The sequence below is a fragment of the Apodemus sylvaticus genome, chromosome 19, assembly GCF_947179515.1.
Source record: "Apodemus sylvaticus chromosome 19, mApoSyl1.1, whole genome shotgun sequence".
NCBI classification, from domain to species: Eukaryota; Metazoa; Chordata; class Mammalia; order Rodentia; family Muridae; genus Apodemus; species Apodemus sylvaticus.
In genome coordinates, this window is record NC_067490.1 from 58441422 (window position 1) to 58456006 (window position 14585).

A 14585-nucleotide genomic window follows, 5' to 3' on the forward strand; every position below is an offset into this window, starting at 1 on the left:
TGTCCTTACATTCCCCTCTAATGCTAGATCAATCCTTTCCAGGATCAGGACCTTCTCCATACTTCTTCATGGGAGTCATTTGTTATGCTATTTGTGCCTTGGGTATTCAGGGCTTCTGGGCTAATTAATAGCCACTTCTCAGAGATTGCATTCCATGTGTATTCTTTTGTGATTGGGTTACCTCACTTAGGATGATATTTTCCAGATCAAACCATTTGCCTAAAAATTTTGTGAATTCATTGTTTCTAATTGCTGAGTAGTATTCCATTGTGTAAATATACCACATTTCCTGTATCCATTCCTCCTTTGAGGGACATCTGGGTTCTTTCCAGCTTCTGGCTATTATAAATAAGGCTGCTATGAACATAATGGAGCATGTGTCTTCATTGCATGCCAGGGAATCCTTTGGGTATATGCCCAGGAGAGGTATAGCAGGGTCCTCCAGAAGTGTCATGTCCAGTTTTCTGAGGAACCGCCAGACTGATTTCCAAAGTGGTTGTACCATCTTACAGCCCCACCAACAGTGGAGGAGTATTCCTCTTTCTCCACATCCTCGCCAACACCTGCTTTCTCCTGAGTTTTTGACCTTAGCCATTCTGACTGGTGTAAGGTGAAATCTCAGGGTTGTTTTGATTTGCATTTCCCTAATGACTAATGATGTTGAGCACTTCTTAAGGTGCCTCTCAGCCATCTGAATTTCTTCAGGTGAAATTCTTTGTTTAGATCTGTACCCCATTTTTAATAGGGTTATTTGGTTCCCTGGGGTCAAACTTCTTGAGTTCTTTGTATATATTGGATATTAGCCCTCTATCAGATGTAGGGTTGGTGAATATCCTTTCCCAATTTGATATGGGAAAAGGCCGTTTTGTCCTTTTAACAGTGTCCTTTGCCTTACAGAAGCTTTGTAATTTTATGAGGTCCCATTTGTCAGTTCTTGATCTTAGAGCATAAGCTATTGGTGATCTGTTCAGGAACTTTTCCCCCGTGCCCATGTCCTCTGGGGTCTTCCTCAGTTTCTTTTCTATTAGTTTCAGTGTGTCTGGTTGTACATGGAGGTCCTTGATCCAATTGGAGTGAAGTTTAGTACATGGAGATAAGAATGGATCAATTCGCATTCTGCATGCTGACCTCCAATTGAACCAGCACCATTTGTTGAAAAGGCTATCATTTTTCCACTGGATGTTTTTTGCTCCTTTGTCAAAGATCAAGTGACCATAGGTGTGTCGGTTCATTTCTGGATCTTCAATTCTATTCCATTGGTCCACTTGTCTGTCACTGTGCCAATACCATGCAGTTTTTAACATTATTGCTCTGTAGTATTGCTTGAAGTCAGGGATACTGATCCCCAGAATTTCTTTTGTTGTTGAGAATAGTTTTAGCTATCCTGGGTTATTTGTTATACCAGATGAATTTGAGAATTGCTTTTTCTAACTCTGTGAATAACTGAGTTGGGATTTTGATGGGGATTGCATTGAATCTGTACATTGCTTTTGGCAAGATGGCCATTTTAACTATATTAATCCTGCCAATCCACGAGCATGGCAGATTTTTCCATTTTCTTAGGTCTTCTTCGATTTCCTTCTTCAGAGACCTGACGTTCTTGTCATATAGATCTTTCACTTGTTTGGTTAGAGTCACACCAAGATACTTTATATTGTTTGTGGCTATTGTGAAGGGTGTCATTTCCCTAACTTCTTTCTCAGTCTGCTTATCCTTTGAGTATAGGAAGGCAACTGATTTGCTTGAGCTGATTTTATAACCAGCCACTTTGGTGAAGTTGTTTATCAGCTGTAGGTGCTCTCTGGTGGAGGTTTTCGGGTCACTTAAGTAGACTATCATGTCATCTGCAAATAGTGATAATTTGACTTCTTCCTTTCCAATTTGTATCCCCTTGACCTCCTTGTGTTGTCTAATTGCTCTAGCTAGAACTTCAAGTACTATATTGAAAAGATATGGAGAGAGAGGATAGCCTTGTCTAGTCCCTGATTTTAGTGGGATTGCTCAAGTTTCTCTCTGTTTAGTTTGATGTTGGCTACCGGTTTGCTGTATGTTGCTTTAACGATGTTTAGGTATGGGCCTTGAATTCCTGTTCTTTCCAAGACTTTCAGCATGAAAGGATGCTGAATTTTTCAAACGGTTTTAATGCATCTAATGAGATGATCATATGGTTTTTTCTTTGAGTTTGTTTATGTAGTGGATAGCATTGATGGATTTCCTTATATTGAACCATCCCTGCATCCCTGGGATGAAGCCTAATTGATCATGTTGGATGATCGTTTTGATGTGTTCTTGGATTCGGTTCCCAAGAATTTTATTAACTATTTTTTCATCAATATTCATAAGAGAAATTGGCCTGAAGTTCTCTTTCGTTGTTGGATCTTTGTGTGGTTTTGGTATCAGGGTAATTGTGGCTTCATGGAACAAGTTGAGCAGAGTTCCTTCTGTTTCTATTTTGTGGAATAGTTTGAAGAGTATTGGTGTTAAGTCTTCTATGAAAGTCTGATAGAATTCTGCACTGAAGCCATCTGGTCCCGTGCTTTTTTTGGTTGGGAGACTTTCTACTACCCTTTTTATTTCTTCAGGTGTTATGGGACTGTTTAGTTGATCTATTTGATCCTGATTTCGTTTTGGTGTCAGATATCTGTCTAGGAAACTGTCCATTTCCTCCAGATTCTCCAATTATGTTGAGTATAGGCTTTTGTAGTAGGATCTAATTTTTTGAATTTCCTCAGTTTCTGTTGTTATATCTCCCTTTTCATTTCTAAGTTTGTTAATCTGGATACTGTCTCTGTGCCCTTTGGTTAGTCTGGGTAAGGGTTTAATCTATCTTGTTGATTTTCTCAAAGAACCAGCTCCTGGTTTTGTTGATTCTTTGTATGGTTCTCTTTGTTTCTACTTGATTGATTTCAGCCCTGAGATTGATGATTTCCTGCCTTCTACTCCTCCTGGGTGAAATAGCTTCTTTTTGTTCCAGGGCTTTCAGGTATGTTGTTAAGCTGTTAGTGTATGTTCAGTTTCCACGTGTATGTGGGTTTTCTGTTGTTTTTGTTGCTATTGAAGACCACTTTTACTCCATAGTGATCTGATAGGAGGCATGGGATTAGTTCAATCGTCTTATATTTGTTGAGGTTTGTCTTGTGACAATAGAGTAGAGCAAGTGATCACACGGGTGAGATTGTTAAAGTTAAAGTGTTAATTTAAACTACAATGCATGGTAACAGCATTTGTTCACACTATGTTTCTCCATTTGGTCACTTATAAAGAGGTCTGAGAAAAAAAAACTGTGTTCCCCATGAGGTGCTGCAGTGAGAATTAAGTTAATTTTCCAAATCACTTATGTTGACCAGGTGCTGAAGGCTTATCAGCTACATAGGACATGAACATGTGTGTATGTCTACCCATAAGCACTTTAGGTTTACCTTTGTGTACACTCTAATTTGGGAAGTTTCATACCATAATCCATAATCTTTGTTCCTATTCATTAATTGATCACAAGATTATTTTCCTACTGAGAATAGTAGAAAACAAACAAACAAACAAAAAACATACATAATTTTCTAACCTAGGGGGATATCGTTGTATATAATAGCTTATTGGATTTGTTAGATTAGACATACACCCATTTAGGAAGACGTTCTAAAGATACAAGGCTAGGAAACACAGGACTAACTTAAGTTCTGACAACTATGACCTCTCAATGGACTCTATTCTTGTAAAAATTTGCTAAAACGCTGACAATTTTGTTGTGATGCATTTTATACTTATATAGTCCACTGTATTATCTTATGAGAAAACAAAACAAAACCCCAAATAAATAATGCCTCCCCAAAAGCCAACACAGAAATGGCTATTTTTTAATCTGAAATATTTTTTTAACCACCTTGTCTTTCATTAGTAACTTCTGTATTTGTGTAGGTAGCTCTTTAGTTTGAGCGTGTGGTGTTGCCTCTCTCAGTTAAATTTCCAGAAACTCAGGTTGAAGCCCAGAATGTTATATTTTCATTTCAATTTGTGTAATAAGAATGATTTGCTCAGAAAGAGTATCAAGATTCTTGAGAAACAAGTGTCAGAACACTGTGGTGTATAAATTCCTTCTGCCTCTCATTTCTTATATTTTCTTGACCTAATTTTGGGTTCACTATTTTTTTTTTTGTAAACATGTCATGTCCTCCCCATCTTTCTAGTTGAGCACTTTGAACTGTTTTCTTACCAATAGTCAGCTCTATCTTATACATAAACCTTCAGTGTTATAAGTCAAGTGTGCGGTAATCACTGCTAAGATTATGAAGGTTCATACCACCAGCTGTGTTTTTGTGACAACTGTATATATGCAAGAGATGATCCATGACATGAGAGGACCTTGAAATCTTACTGCCTTGCCTTTGCATGATACCTCACATAGCCTAGATCTCACTCTACACATCTCTCTGTTTTGTGAATGGGGTAGAAAAAACCCACAGTTTTCCCCTGGTGTCAAAACAAATGTTCATTGGTGGGCTCAGTGCCTTACCTTTTAAGGCTGCCATACACTGTTAGAAATGTTTCTGAAACACTGCAGTGTCAGTATATAGAAACGCTCTGGAAGTATTCATCTTTACTATTATATGGTGACTACTTCTAAAATTCTATAACGTCACACACAACTTGTTTACATTGCTCAGGAAAAAATTATTAGAAGGCTCACCCCTGATTTCCTAGTTTCCTTATATCACTCACCTAGTAATACTTATGCATCTGAGTGACACTTTAGCTTGATACATTAGAGACCGAAGGATCACTTGACTAGATTACAATGTACTGCATAACCTGAGAATGTCAGTAGTAAGTGAATTCTGATTTACTATGAAAAAAGCGATTAACACAACACAGCTGTTTACTGAGAGGGATGATGGAGTCTGCATAAACTTTAACAGTCTTCAAAGAATTAATTAATTAGAATAACAAGAATGTAAAAATGTTTTGAGTATCTGATATCCTTTTATATACTTCAATTCACTTTTCTCAGGCCTATTCTTGATAAATTAACTGTGGTGCGTACCTTAAATCACAGTATGTGAAAAGATGATTGGTAGTTTCTATTCCTGGGTTTCTGTTCATACTCTCCTTACAACATAAATGAAACACACACCGTTCTCATCTTCTTCTCTATATTGCATTGAAAATGTTTTGTTATAGTCAGATAACATGCTTGGTGTTAAGATTGTGTGTCTCAGGAGATAGCACTATGTCCTTTAAGGCAATGTCCAATCTCTCTCTCTCTCTCTCTCTCTCTCTCTCTCTCTCTCACACACACACACACACACACACACACACACACACACACACTTACTTCACTATTCCCATTTGTGGGAAGCCATTAGAGATCCTCTCTTCGGCTGACAGGGCAAAGGTCCTGAGTAAAACAAAGGAGAGCCTCTCCAGTAATTGCAGTGGAAGGAAGTCCTTAGATAACTGCGGCAGGCTCCAGCCTGTGCAAACACCTGTTGTCTCCACCTGAGGACCCTTATCTCTTCCTGCTGAAACTGCTAAGATTGCCCTTCCTTCCTTTGTCCTTGCCTTGAGGCACATCCCTCCTGAAAGCCTTAAAACCTGTGTACCTCAGAACATTAAACGAGGCTTTGACATAACCCAGACTGACATGTCTTTCTTGATGCTTGGCCTCCTTCTCTCCCCCCACCCCTTTTGACCCTCAGGTAGCACCTCTTTGGGACCCTGGAATAACTGACCACTGGACGGTTTACACCCATTATGTGTATTTTCCCCTTTCCTGGAAAACAATGAGCTATATACATATTATACTAAAATTCTTGTGTCTTCTGAGTCCTTTTTCTCTTACTCTCCCCAGGAGACTCACAATCTCTTCTCACTGGTGAGTTTCAGAAAGCTTCTCATTGCCCTCCTAAGAGTCCTTATGGACAGGACAATAGCTCTGTGTAGAGGAGCAGAATTCTGCAACAGCCCTTTCTCCTCAGAAATAGTTCTATTACAGAACATCTGAATCATTCCATCCACAAGGGTGTATCACCATAAGCTAATCATTTTACTACTGAATCAAAATGCCACACTGATGAAAAGGATCCAACATATGGTCTCCTGGAGAATCATTAATACAAACCACAGCACTTGTTCATGCCTAGGCACTCTGAGTTTCAAGTCAAGGTGATGAATATTATATTCTTTTTTTATTTGATATATTTTTATTTACATTTCAAATGATTTCCGCTTTTCTGGCCCCCCACTCCCCGAAAGTCCCATAAGCCCTCTTCCCTCCCACTTTTCTCCCATCCACCCCTTCCCACTTCCCTGTTCTGGTTTTGTCCTATACTGCTACACTGAGTCTTTCCAGAACCAGGGGCCACTCCTCCATTCTTCTTGTACATCATCTGATGTATGGATTATGTTTTGGGTATTCCAATTTTCTAGGCTAATATCTGCTTATTAGTGAGTTTGAATATTATATTCTTATCTTGTTAGTGATAGCTGAGTAAAGTTTTCATTTATATTAGGTGCATATACTCCCTTTTTCTTTTTCTTCCCCTGCCCGTGCCTTGACCTATATAAACTAGCCCTGCCATTTAAGTTCATAAGCTGTCCGCTGATACAGTCTTCTGGCATTTTTATACCAACCATACCCAGCACCACCAGAGACCCTGATCCCCAGGTCCTCTGACCACCCTGAGATCACTGATGCACAACAGCAATCCTGGGTAAGGAGCCACAACACATTCATTTGTTCAAGGATTATATTTCATGAGCACTGATTTAGTATACTTAACTATTTTAGGGAAATTTATACTTTGTGTTTCTACATTAAACAGTTTTGATATTGTTTGTTTTAGGACATTATGCATATTATGACATAAGGAAAATGTTACCATAAAAGAATAAAATTAATTTATTTTATTATATCATGTAATAGTATAATCAAACTAGAAATTAGTAGAAGGAGAGTACAGAAACTACAAAACCACTTGGAATCCAACAAGAAACTTTTGAAAGAGTAGTCAAACATTGAAAGGATCAGGAAGTAATTTGAAAGTTCCTAGAATTAAATTCAAATGAACACATAACTTTCACAAGTTTTAACAAACATAGAAATTCACTCCTGAGAGAAAATTTTGAGATGGACCTTGCATAGGAAGAATTGATTTTGAATCAATCATGAGACTTCTGTTAGGCAGACAGGGAAGTGCTCCCCACCATGGCCTTAACTGAGAATATCTAAGAGTGAGTAGTATCTGAAATTCATCAAGTCTTGTGATGAAAAGGTCTAACTTAAATTGTTTGAGGCAGCCAAGGCTGAGAGAGTCCCTCCTGGAGCTCATATTCTACTTCAACAGTAAGCAGATGTAAGTTTTCTGTGGCTTCCTCAAGGCCATCAGTGTTTGAAGCATCCTGTTTTGACGTGATAGCTATCCAGTTGGTTGCATGGCATAAAGTCTTTGTCTTAGTTAAGTTCCTGTGCTAAAATCAAACACTAGGACCATCAGCAACTTAAAGAAGAGGAGGTTTGTTTAATCTTACAACTTTTAGTCAGTATATAATCCAAGCAAGTCAGGGAAGGAACTTAGAAAAAGAATCCACAAGTAAAATCGATGCAGGGTCCATGGAGAACTACTGCTTACTGGCTTAATCATGGTTTGCTCAATCTGTACCTAGGACCACCAGTAAAGAGGTAATTCCATCCATAAAGTAAAGAGTCTTCCCACATCAATTAATCAAGAAAATAAACAACAAATTTGCCCATAATCTGGTAGACTCATTTTCTCCATAGAGGAAACCTCTTCCCAAATAACTATAGCTTATGTCAAGTTGACATAAAACAAGCTAGGATAGGTTTTCACTCAGCGAAGCCAAGGGCATCAGGAGTTTATCTAAAAGCTTTCATTCAATAAGTCAAAAATTCCCAGTACCTAATAGCTTATTTAAAAGCATTTTTTTGTGGGCTGGAGAGATGGCATAGTGGTTAACTAACAGCTCTTCCAGAGGTCCTGAGTTCAATTCTCAGAAACAAACAGCATGGTGGCTCACAACCATCTGTAATGGGATCTGGTGCCCGATTCTGATGTGTATGAGGGATAGCAACAGTGTACTCATACATAAAATGAATGAATGAATAAATAAATCTTTAAATAAAAAAAGCATTTTTGCATTAAAGACTTACTACTAACTTGGAGCCTATATAAAACTAATCTAATGATGTTTCAACCCTGATCTCGAGGCATAAAGAGAGGTACATCTCTTAAATATCTCAACATGACAGTTTTTTATTGTGAAATTGTCATTACCTATATATTTTCAGTTTGTTTTTAAAGATGACCCTGAATGAAATTAGCTTTCTTTTTCAGATCTTCTGAAAGTTATCACTGAGAGAATTATCTGTGTTCATGTCTGTGTTCTTCATGAAACTCACGCTGTTTGTGTGTTTATTAGCTGTGGTTTATGGCTGATGTCAAGAAGTTTTTGCTCTCTCTATTCCTAAATTGCATGTTTCTGTAATGAAGTCTCCCTGCATTTGCTTTAATATAAGTTATTAAGACATATTACTCAAGAAAAGACTTTTAGGAAAATGAATTGGAAGAAAGTAGTCCCAAACAACTTAGCCTGTGTGTTTTGCTTTATGAATATGAAAGAAGTATCAATGAACTTTGAGAACTTTTATATGTGAGGCCTCTTCAACTAATTGACTACAGTGTCTTTTATAATATTTGAAGAATGTAGATCACATTGTCAGAATACCTACTCTTATTTCTCTCCAATAGACTCCACATATGAAAATCTATCCCTGTGACAACAGTTGTTACATACATTTACCTATATTCAGGTTAGAGGATCTTGAAATTATGTTCTGATTATATAGAGACTACAAAATATGTCAATGAAGGCAATTCCAGGAGAATCATTAGATCTTTAGTCTTGCTCAAAGTGAGAAATTTATTCTCATTTTCACAATTCTTGTCCAGAATGTGACTTGACAGCCTGGAATTTTCTCATATTAAAGACCTACCTGTGCAGCAGCAGTGATTACAATGCAGCTTCCCAGTAGATTTTGCTCTTGGTCACTCATGCCTGGTGATAATTGTTCCATTGGGAATTCAGGGATCTCCAGGTCCCAGTTTGGGCTGATATCATTTCCAACCACAGTGACACACTTCAGTATCCCCTGGCTCTGGGCAAAACACTCACATCTGTTATTTGGCCTTGAATACTAAGATTCATTTTCATAATCTATTATTTCTGGAACTCATTATTTTTTCAGCCTAGGGAAATAATTGAAAGGATGAGCAGACAAAAATTTCAGAAGTGAAGAAATAATAGCCATACATTTTTCTTTTTCTCATTTCTCTGTATTATAACCTCTCTAGCTAAGAAAACAATATTATATTTATCAACTATCAAGTCTTCATTATTTATATGATTCAGTTAATATTCACATGTCTTATATCATGCTAAACATTTAAAGTGTTTTGAATGATATAGTAAAATAAATTTCCGTATAAAATTGGATTTAAAATAATTCATATTTTATAGTTACCTTAAAATTGAAGAACAAATATTCAAAGCTAAGAAAAAAAAGCAAAGTTGGATAATCAAAAAGAGACCACTTTTATATTTGGAAGGATTTCCCTATGACTTAGCTTTCTTAAATTCTTTCCAATTTTTCAGTTTTCTGAAGAACTAAAAACGTGAAGTTCTTTCTGATATAGCAATAGTGTTGGATATACGTGTGGTACTGTGGAGACAGCCTGTGCTTCTCTTCATTAATGGACAGGTATGGAAAATATTTATGTTCCCTTGACTTTGAATCATTTTGGCTTTGAAAAATATAGAGAATTAAAAACATGATTTTCATATTAAATACTTATCCCTTCGATATGACTGAATTAAAATGTTCATGTCTTAAACCTTCTTAACAATGTTGAGTTAAATAAATACATTTGAACAGGATGACTGTAACTGAGGAAAAACTTGAAAATACAATATATAGTAGTATTTGCCCTAACATGTCTGGGAAATTATATTTTCCAGCATTATACTATTAAAATATGGTTTCACACAGTTCCTAAGTATATTCAAGTACCTTGACTAAACAATATGGAGAGCACAATGTTAGGGAATGAACACATTTTTTTCCATAAATATGTATGAATGGCATAGAAAATCCAGGGATGGATTTCATATTTGGATTCTGTTTTAAAGAAATTATAGTAGTAATTTTGATAGTGTTACCCACATTCTTCAATTTTTATAAATTGAATTGAAAATTTCAATTTGTAAGTTTAGTTTCTTCAGTAAATGTGAATATATTACCATATATATGTTGGCTTTAAATTAGATGGTTTAAGAAACATTAGTTTACCATGCTGCATATTTAAAAGATACTTTAAACATTTGCTAGTTGAGAGAGGAAAGTAGGGAGAATAATAATTTTGTAATATAGTAAAGATATCAACTTATTAGAGTACATTCATGCCTATTCTGTTGTTTAAAAATAGTCATTCATTTTAGATAATAAGAAATAGATTTTAAAAGATTATACTCACTAAGCATTTTCCTTTTCTTTTAGGACATGTGGCCTGCTCTGTGAAATGGGCTCATGTGCAAATTTACATGGTTACAAACAAAGCAACTGAGGTTTCAGGAGGTATGCTCAGTGTCTGACAGTGCTGCTTGGAAGATGTTCATCTGGAAATAGGACTGACATGTGGATAGAAGTTGGCAGGTATAACTGAAACAGTGTTAGGAAGAGACACAGGATGAGTAAAGAAGTTAAAACTGGATTTGATAAAAAGTAATAGAAGTGGGATATCATTCTGAAAACAGAAAGGAAGACAAAAATTGTTAAGAACCTTGAATTAAATGATAGTGTGTGAAGCTGGTATTTTTTAGAAATAACTTTACATTGATCAATGTCCTATTTTAATATTAATTTTTTTTTTTGGCCATAAGAAGTCAAGTAGTGCTGGGCGGTGGTGGCGCACGCCTGTAATCCCAGCACTATGGGAGACAGAGGCAGGGGGATTTTTGTGTTCCAGGCCAGCCTGGTCTACAGAGTGAGTTCCAAGACAACCTGGACTATACAGAGAAACCCTGTCTCGACAAAACCAAATCCAAAAAAAAAAAAAAAAAAAAAAAAAACAGAAAAAAAAAAAAAGAAGTCAAGTAGTAAAGAGTTATAGCCAAAAAATAAATGATAACCTATAAGGCTTCCTATCTAGGATAGTCATAAAAAGTCTTGATAAAAAATAAAATAAAATAAGAAATTAAGGGTTTTGCTTGAGATGCAACATATACTTCTATGAAAGTGGCACCATGCAACACAGTTCCACGTGCAATGAATATGCAAAAATATAATCTAAACAAAGTAAGAATTCCATTACATTTATATTTTCTATTGTTTGTATATTATGAAGTTACAATAATAAAGAAAATAGCTTAAAAAGTACATGTTCAAAGGGAGAGCAATTGAGATGAAAAGTTGAGTCATAGATACTGTATCATAAAATACACAAGCCTGAAATAAATTTACAAGTCTCTAAAATTATTCAAACTAGCAAGAGTAGTCTACATTAACTGTTAAAACATTCCAGACTGCCTTATAAGAAAAAATATAAGAACAATTCTGATAGAAAAACAATCCATGCATGATATCCAGCAGTTAAGTCATTATGGTTGTGAACTTTGTTCTTAGAATGGTGTTTTTTTTTTAATTTATTGAATATCATCTTCATTTACATTGCCAATGGTAAAACCTTTCCCGTTTCCCCCCTCCCCAAAGACCCCCAACCCCTCTTCCCACCCCCTGCCTCCATGTATATGCCCCTGCACCCGACCCACTCCCCCACTACCCTCCCTTGATTTCCCTTTGTTGGGCATCTATTGCGTCTTCACCTGACCAAGGACCACTCCTCCTACTGATGCCTGACAAGGCATTCCTCTGCCACATTTTTGGCTGGAGCCATGTGTACCCCTTTGTTGATGTTTTAGTCCCTGGGAGTCCTGGGGTGTCTAGGTGGCTGAACTCGTTCTCCCCATGGAGCTGTAAAACCCTTCTGCTCCTCTGGACCACCCTCCAGCTCCTCCATTGGTGACCCCACACCCAGACAAAGTGTTGACTGCTAGCTTCTGCCTCTGTATTTGTAAGGCTCTGGCAGGGCCACACCAGAGACAACCATGGCATGCTCTTTTTGGAGCATGGTGTTTTTAAATATACATTAAAAGTAAAGAAATCGAATAGCTTACAAATACTCATTTAAAGTAGAGAAGGATAGTGTCATGTCTTTTATTTATTTATTTTCTTCCAAATGCATCTTTGTTACTTTTCCTAGGGACACAATTGAATACCTACCAAGACCTTGTTTATATCTTTGCAATCTCTCTTTTTACCTTTTGCTGATAGTCTTAGAAGTTAAGGAAGAAAAAAGGCAAGTTTCCTGAAAGAACAATTGAGACAACTTAGAAGAACTGGGCAATCATTGATTGTTGAGTGTTTTCTAAATGATCTGTTTTATAGCTCTGAGCCTTTCTGGAACATTTTTTTCTTTATTTTTTTAGATTGTAATATAATTACATCATTTCCCCATTCCCTTTCCTTCCTCCATATCCTACAATATACTTCTCTTGCTCTCTTTCCAAACCATGGCCTTTCTTCATTAATTGTTACATATATACATACATTTAAGAATGTGTGTGTGTGTGTGTGTGTGTGTGTATGTGTGTGTGTGTGTGTGTGGTGTATCCTGTTAAGTCTGTATAATGTTACTCCTATGTGTTTTTAGGACTGACCATTTGGAATTGCTTAACCAATTGGTGTTCACTTCCCTGGGTAAGACAATTTCTCTCACTCTCATTCTTTTGTCGTTTGTAGTTCTATGTGTAGCTCTGTACCTTTAATAGTTCTCAGTGTACTCTGTATTCTTTGACTTTCCTCCTGGAAATCTCTCTCTCTCTCTCTCTCTCTCTCTCTCTCTCTCTCTCTCTCTCTCTCTCTCTCTCTCTCCCCCTCCCCCTCCCCCTCCCCCTCCCTCTCCCTCTCCCTCTCCCACTCCCTCTCCCTCTCCCTCTTTTCTGCCCCACTCCTGCTTCTCTCCTCTATAGAATATATCCCATCTTGCACTTTTAGAGGCCATGTCTCTCATGAGGTTTTCTGATCCCATTTACATTCCTCTTTATCTAACATGTATTTCTGCACTTGTTACCCTCCTTTTTGTGAGTAGAGTGATGACAATTAACAAGAGCTCGGGTGGTGATTTCATCCTGGTGGGCTTCTCTGATCAGCCACAACTTGAGAAGATTCTCTTCGTGGTAGTGCTGATCTCCTACCTCCTGACACTGGTAGGCAACACTGTGATCATCCTCGTTTCCTGTTTGGATTCTGCGCTCCAAACGCCCATGTACTATTTCCTTACCAACCTCTCTTTCGTTGATATCTGCTTTTCAACCAGCATTGTTCCTCAGCTGCTGTGGAACCTCCATGGCCCAGCCAAGACAATTACTGCCACAGGCTGCGCTATTCAGCTTTATGTGTCTCTGGCTCTGGGGTCCACTGAATGTGTCCTCCTCGCAGTTATGGCATTTGATCGCTATGCTGCTGTTTGCCGACCACTTCACTATGCTACAGTTATGCACCCACGGCTCTGCCAGTCTCTTGCAGGTGTGGCATGGCTGAGTGGAGTGGGCAACACACTGATTCAGGGCACCATCACCCTCCGCCTGCCTCGCTGTGGGAACCACAGGATTTATCACTTCATCTGTGAAGTTCCTGCCATGATCAAGTTGGCCTGTGTAGACATTCATGCCAATGAAGTGCAGCTATTCATGGCTTCCTTGGTGTTACTCCTCCTTCCCCTGACACTCATCTTGGTGTCATATGGATACATTGCCCAAGCATTGATGAGGTTAAGGGCAGCTCTAACCTGGGGTAAAGCTCTTGGAACCTGTGGATCCCATCTCCTGGTAGTAGTACTATTTTATGGCACAAGCACTGCTGTCTATATTCATCCTAACAGTTCCTATGCACAGAATCAGGGGAAGTTTATCACTCTTTTGTATACTGTGGTTTTGCCTACTCTAAACCCCCTCATTTACACTTTGAGAAACAAAGATGTAAAGGGAGCATTGAAGAGGCTGGTAAGCAAAGATTTCAGCACTGGAAAGAAAATTCTTTCAAGGTAGACATATAGTTCTCTCTGTCCTCACAATGATGATGGTACTCATCCAGATCAATTATCCAGGGTCTCCATGAGACACATGCTCCAGATCTAAACTCACAGGCCTCTCTGGAATGCTACAGCAAGAAAACCACTCCCCTAATTATCACAGTTAGAGATGTCCCATATAGACCTGATGATCAGATTATTTAATAAACTGAACACATTTGCTGTTGTCAAAGACTCCTGCAATTCTTTCCTTTTAAGTGGTCACTCTTTTATTAGGAATCCTGGTTCTTATTAGATGAAGTATGTCTACTGGTTTATTTCTTTTGTATAAAGATAAGTGTGTTCACAGCTAGCTAGAAGTCTTTGTTATTCTTTACTGGTATGTTTCTGTGAAACCAGCGAAATATGGCATCCTATATCCTTGGA

The 14585-nt window shown here is 37.7% G+C and overlaps 1 protein-coding gene across 1 annotated transcript; it reads left to right on the forward strand.

Moving 5' to 3' along the window:
• Window positions 1-13221: 13221 nt before the first annotated feature.
• LOC127669802 (olfactory receptor 2G3-like) lies at window positions 13222-14175 on the forward strand. The gene has a single exon (XM_052164024.1). It carries the CDS (start codon window positions 13222-13224, stop codon window positions 14173-14175), a length of 954 nt encoding a protein of 317 aa, XP_052019984.1.
• The last annotated feature ends 410 nt before the right edge of the window (window positions 14176-14585 follow it).

Excerpts from the sequence above, each read along its gene's own strand:
- LOC127669802 (XM_052164024.1), top strand. The coding sequence starts at position 13,222 with ATGACAATTAACAAGAGCTCGGGTGGTGATTTCATCCTGGTGGGCTTC.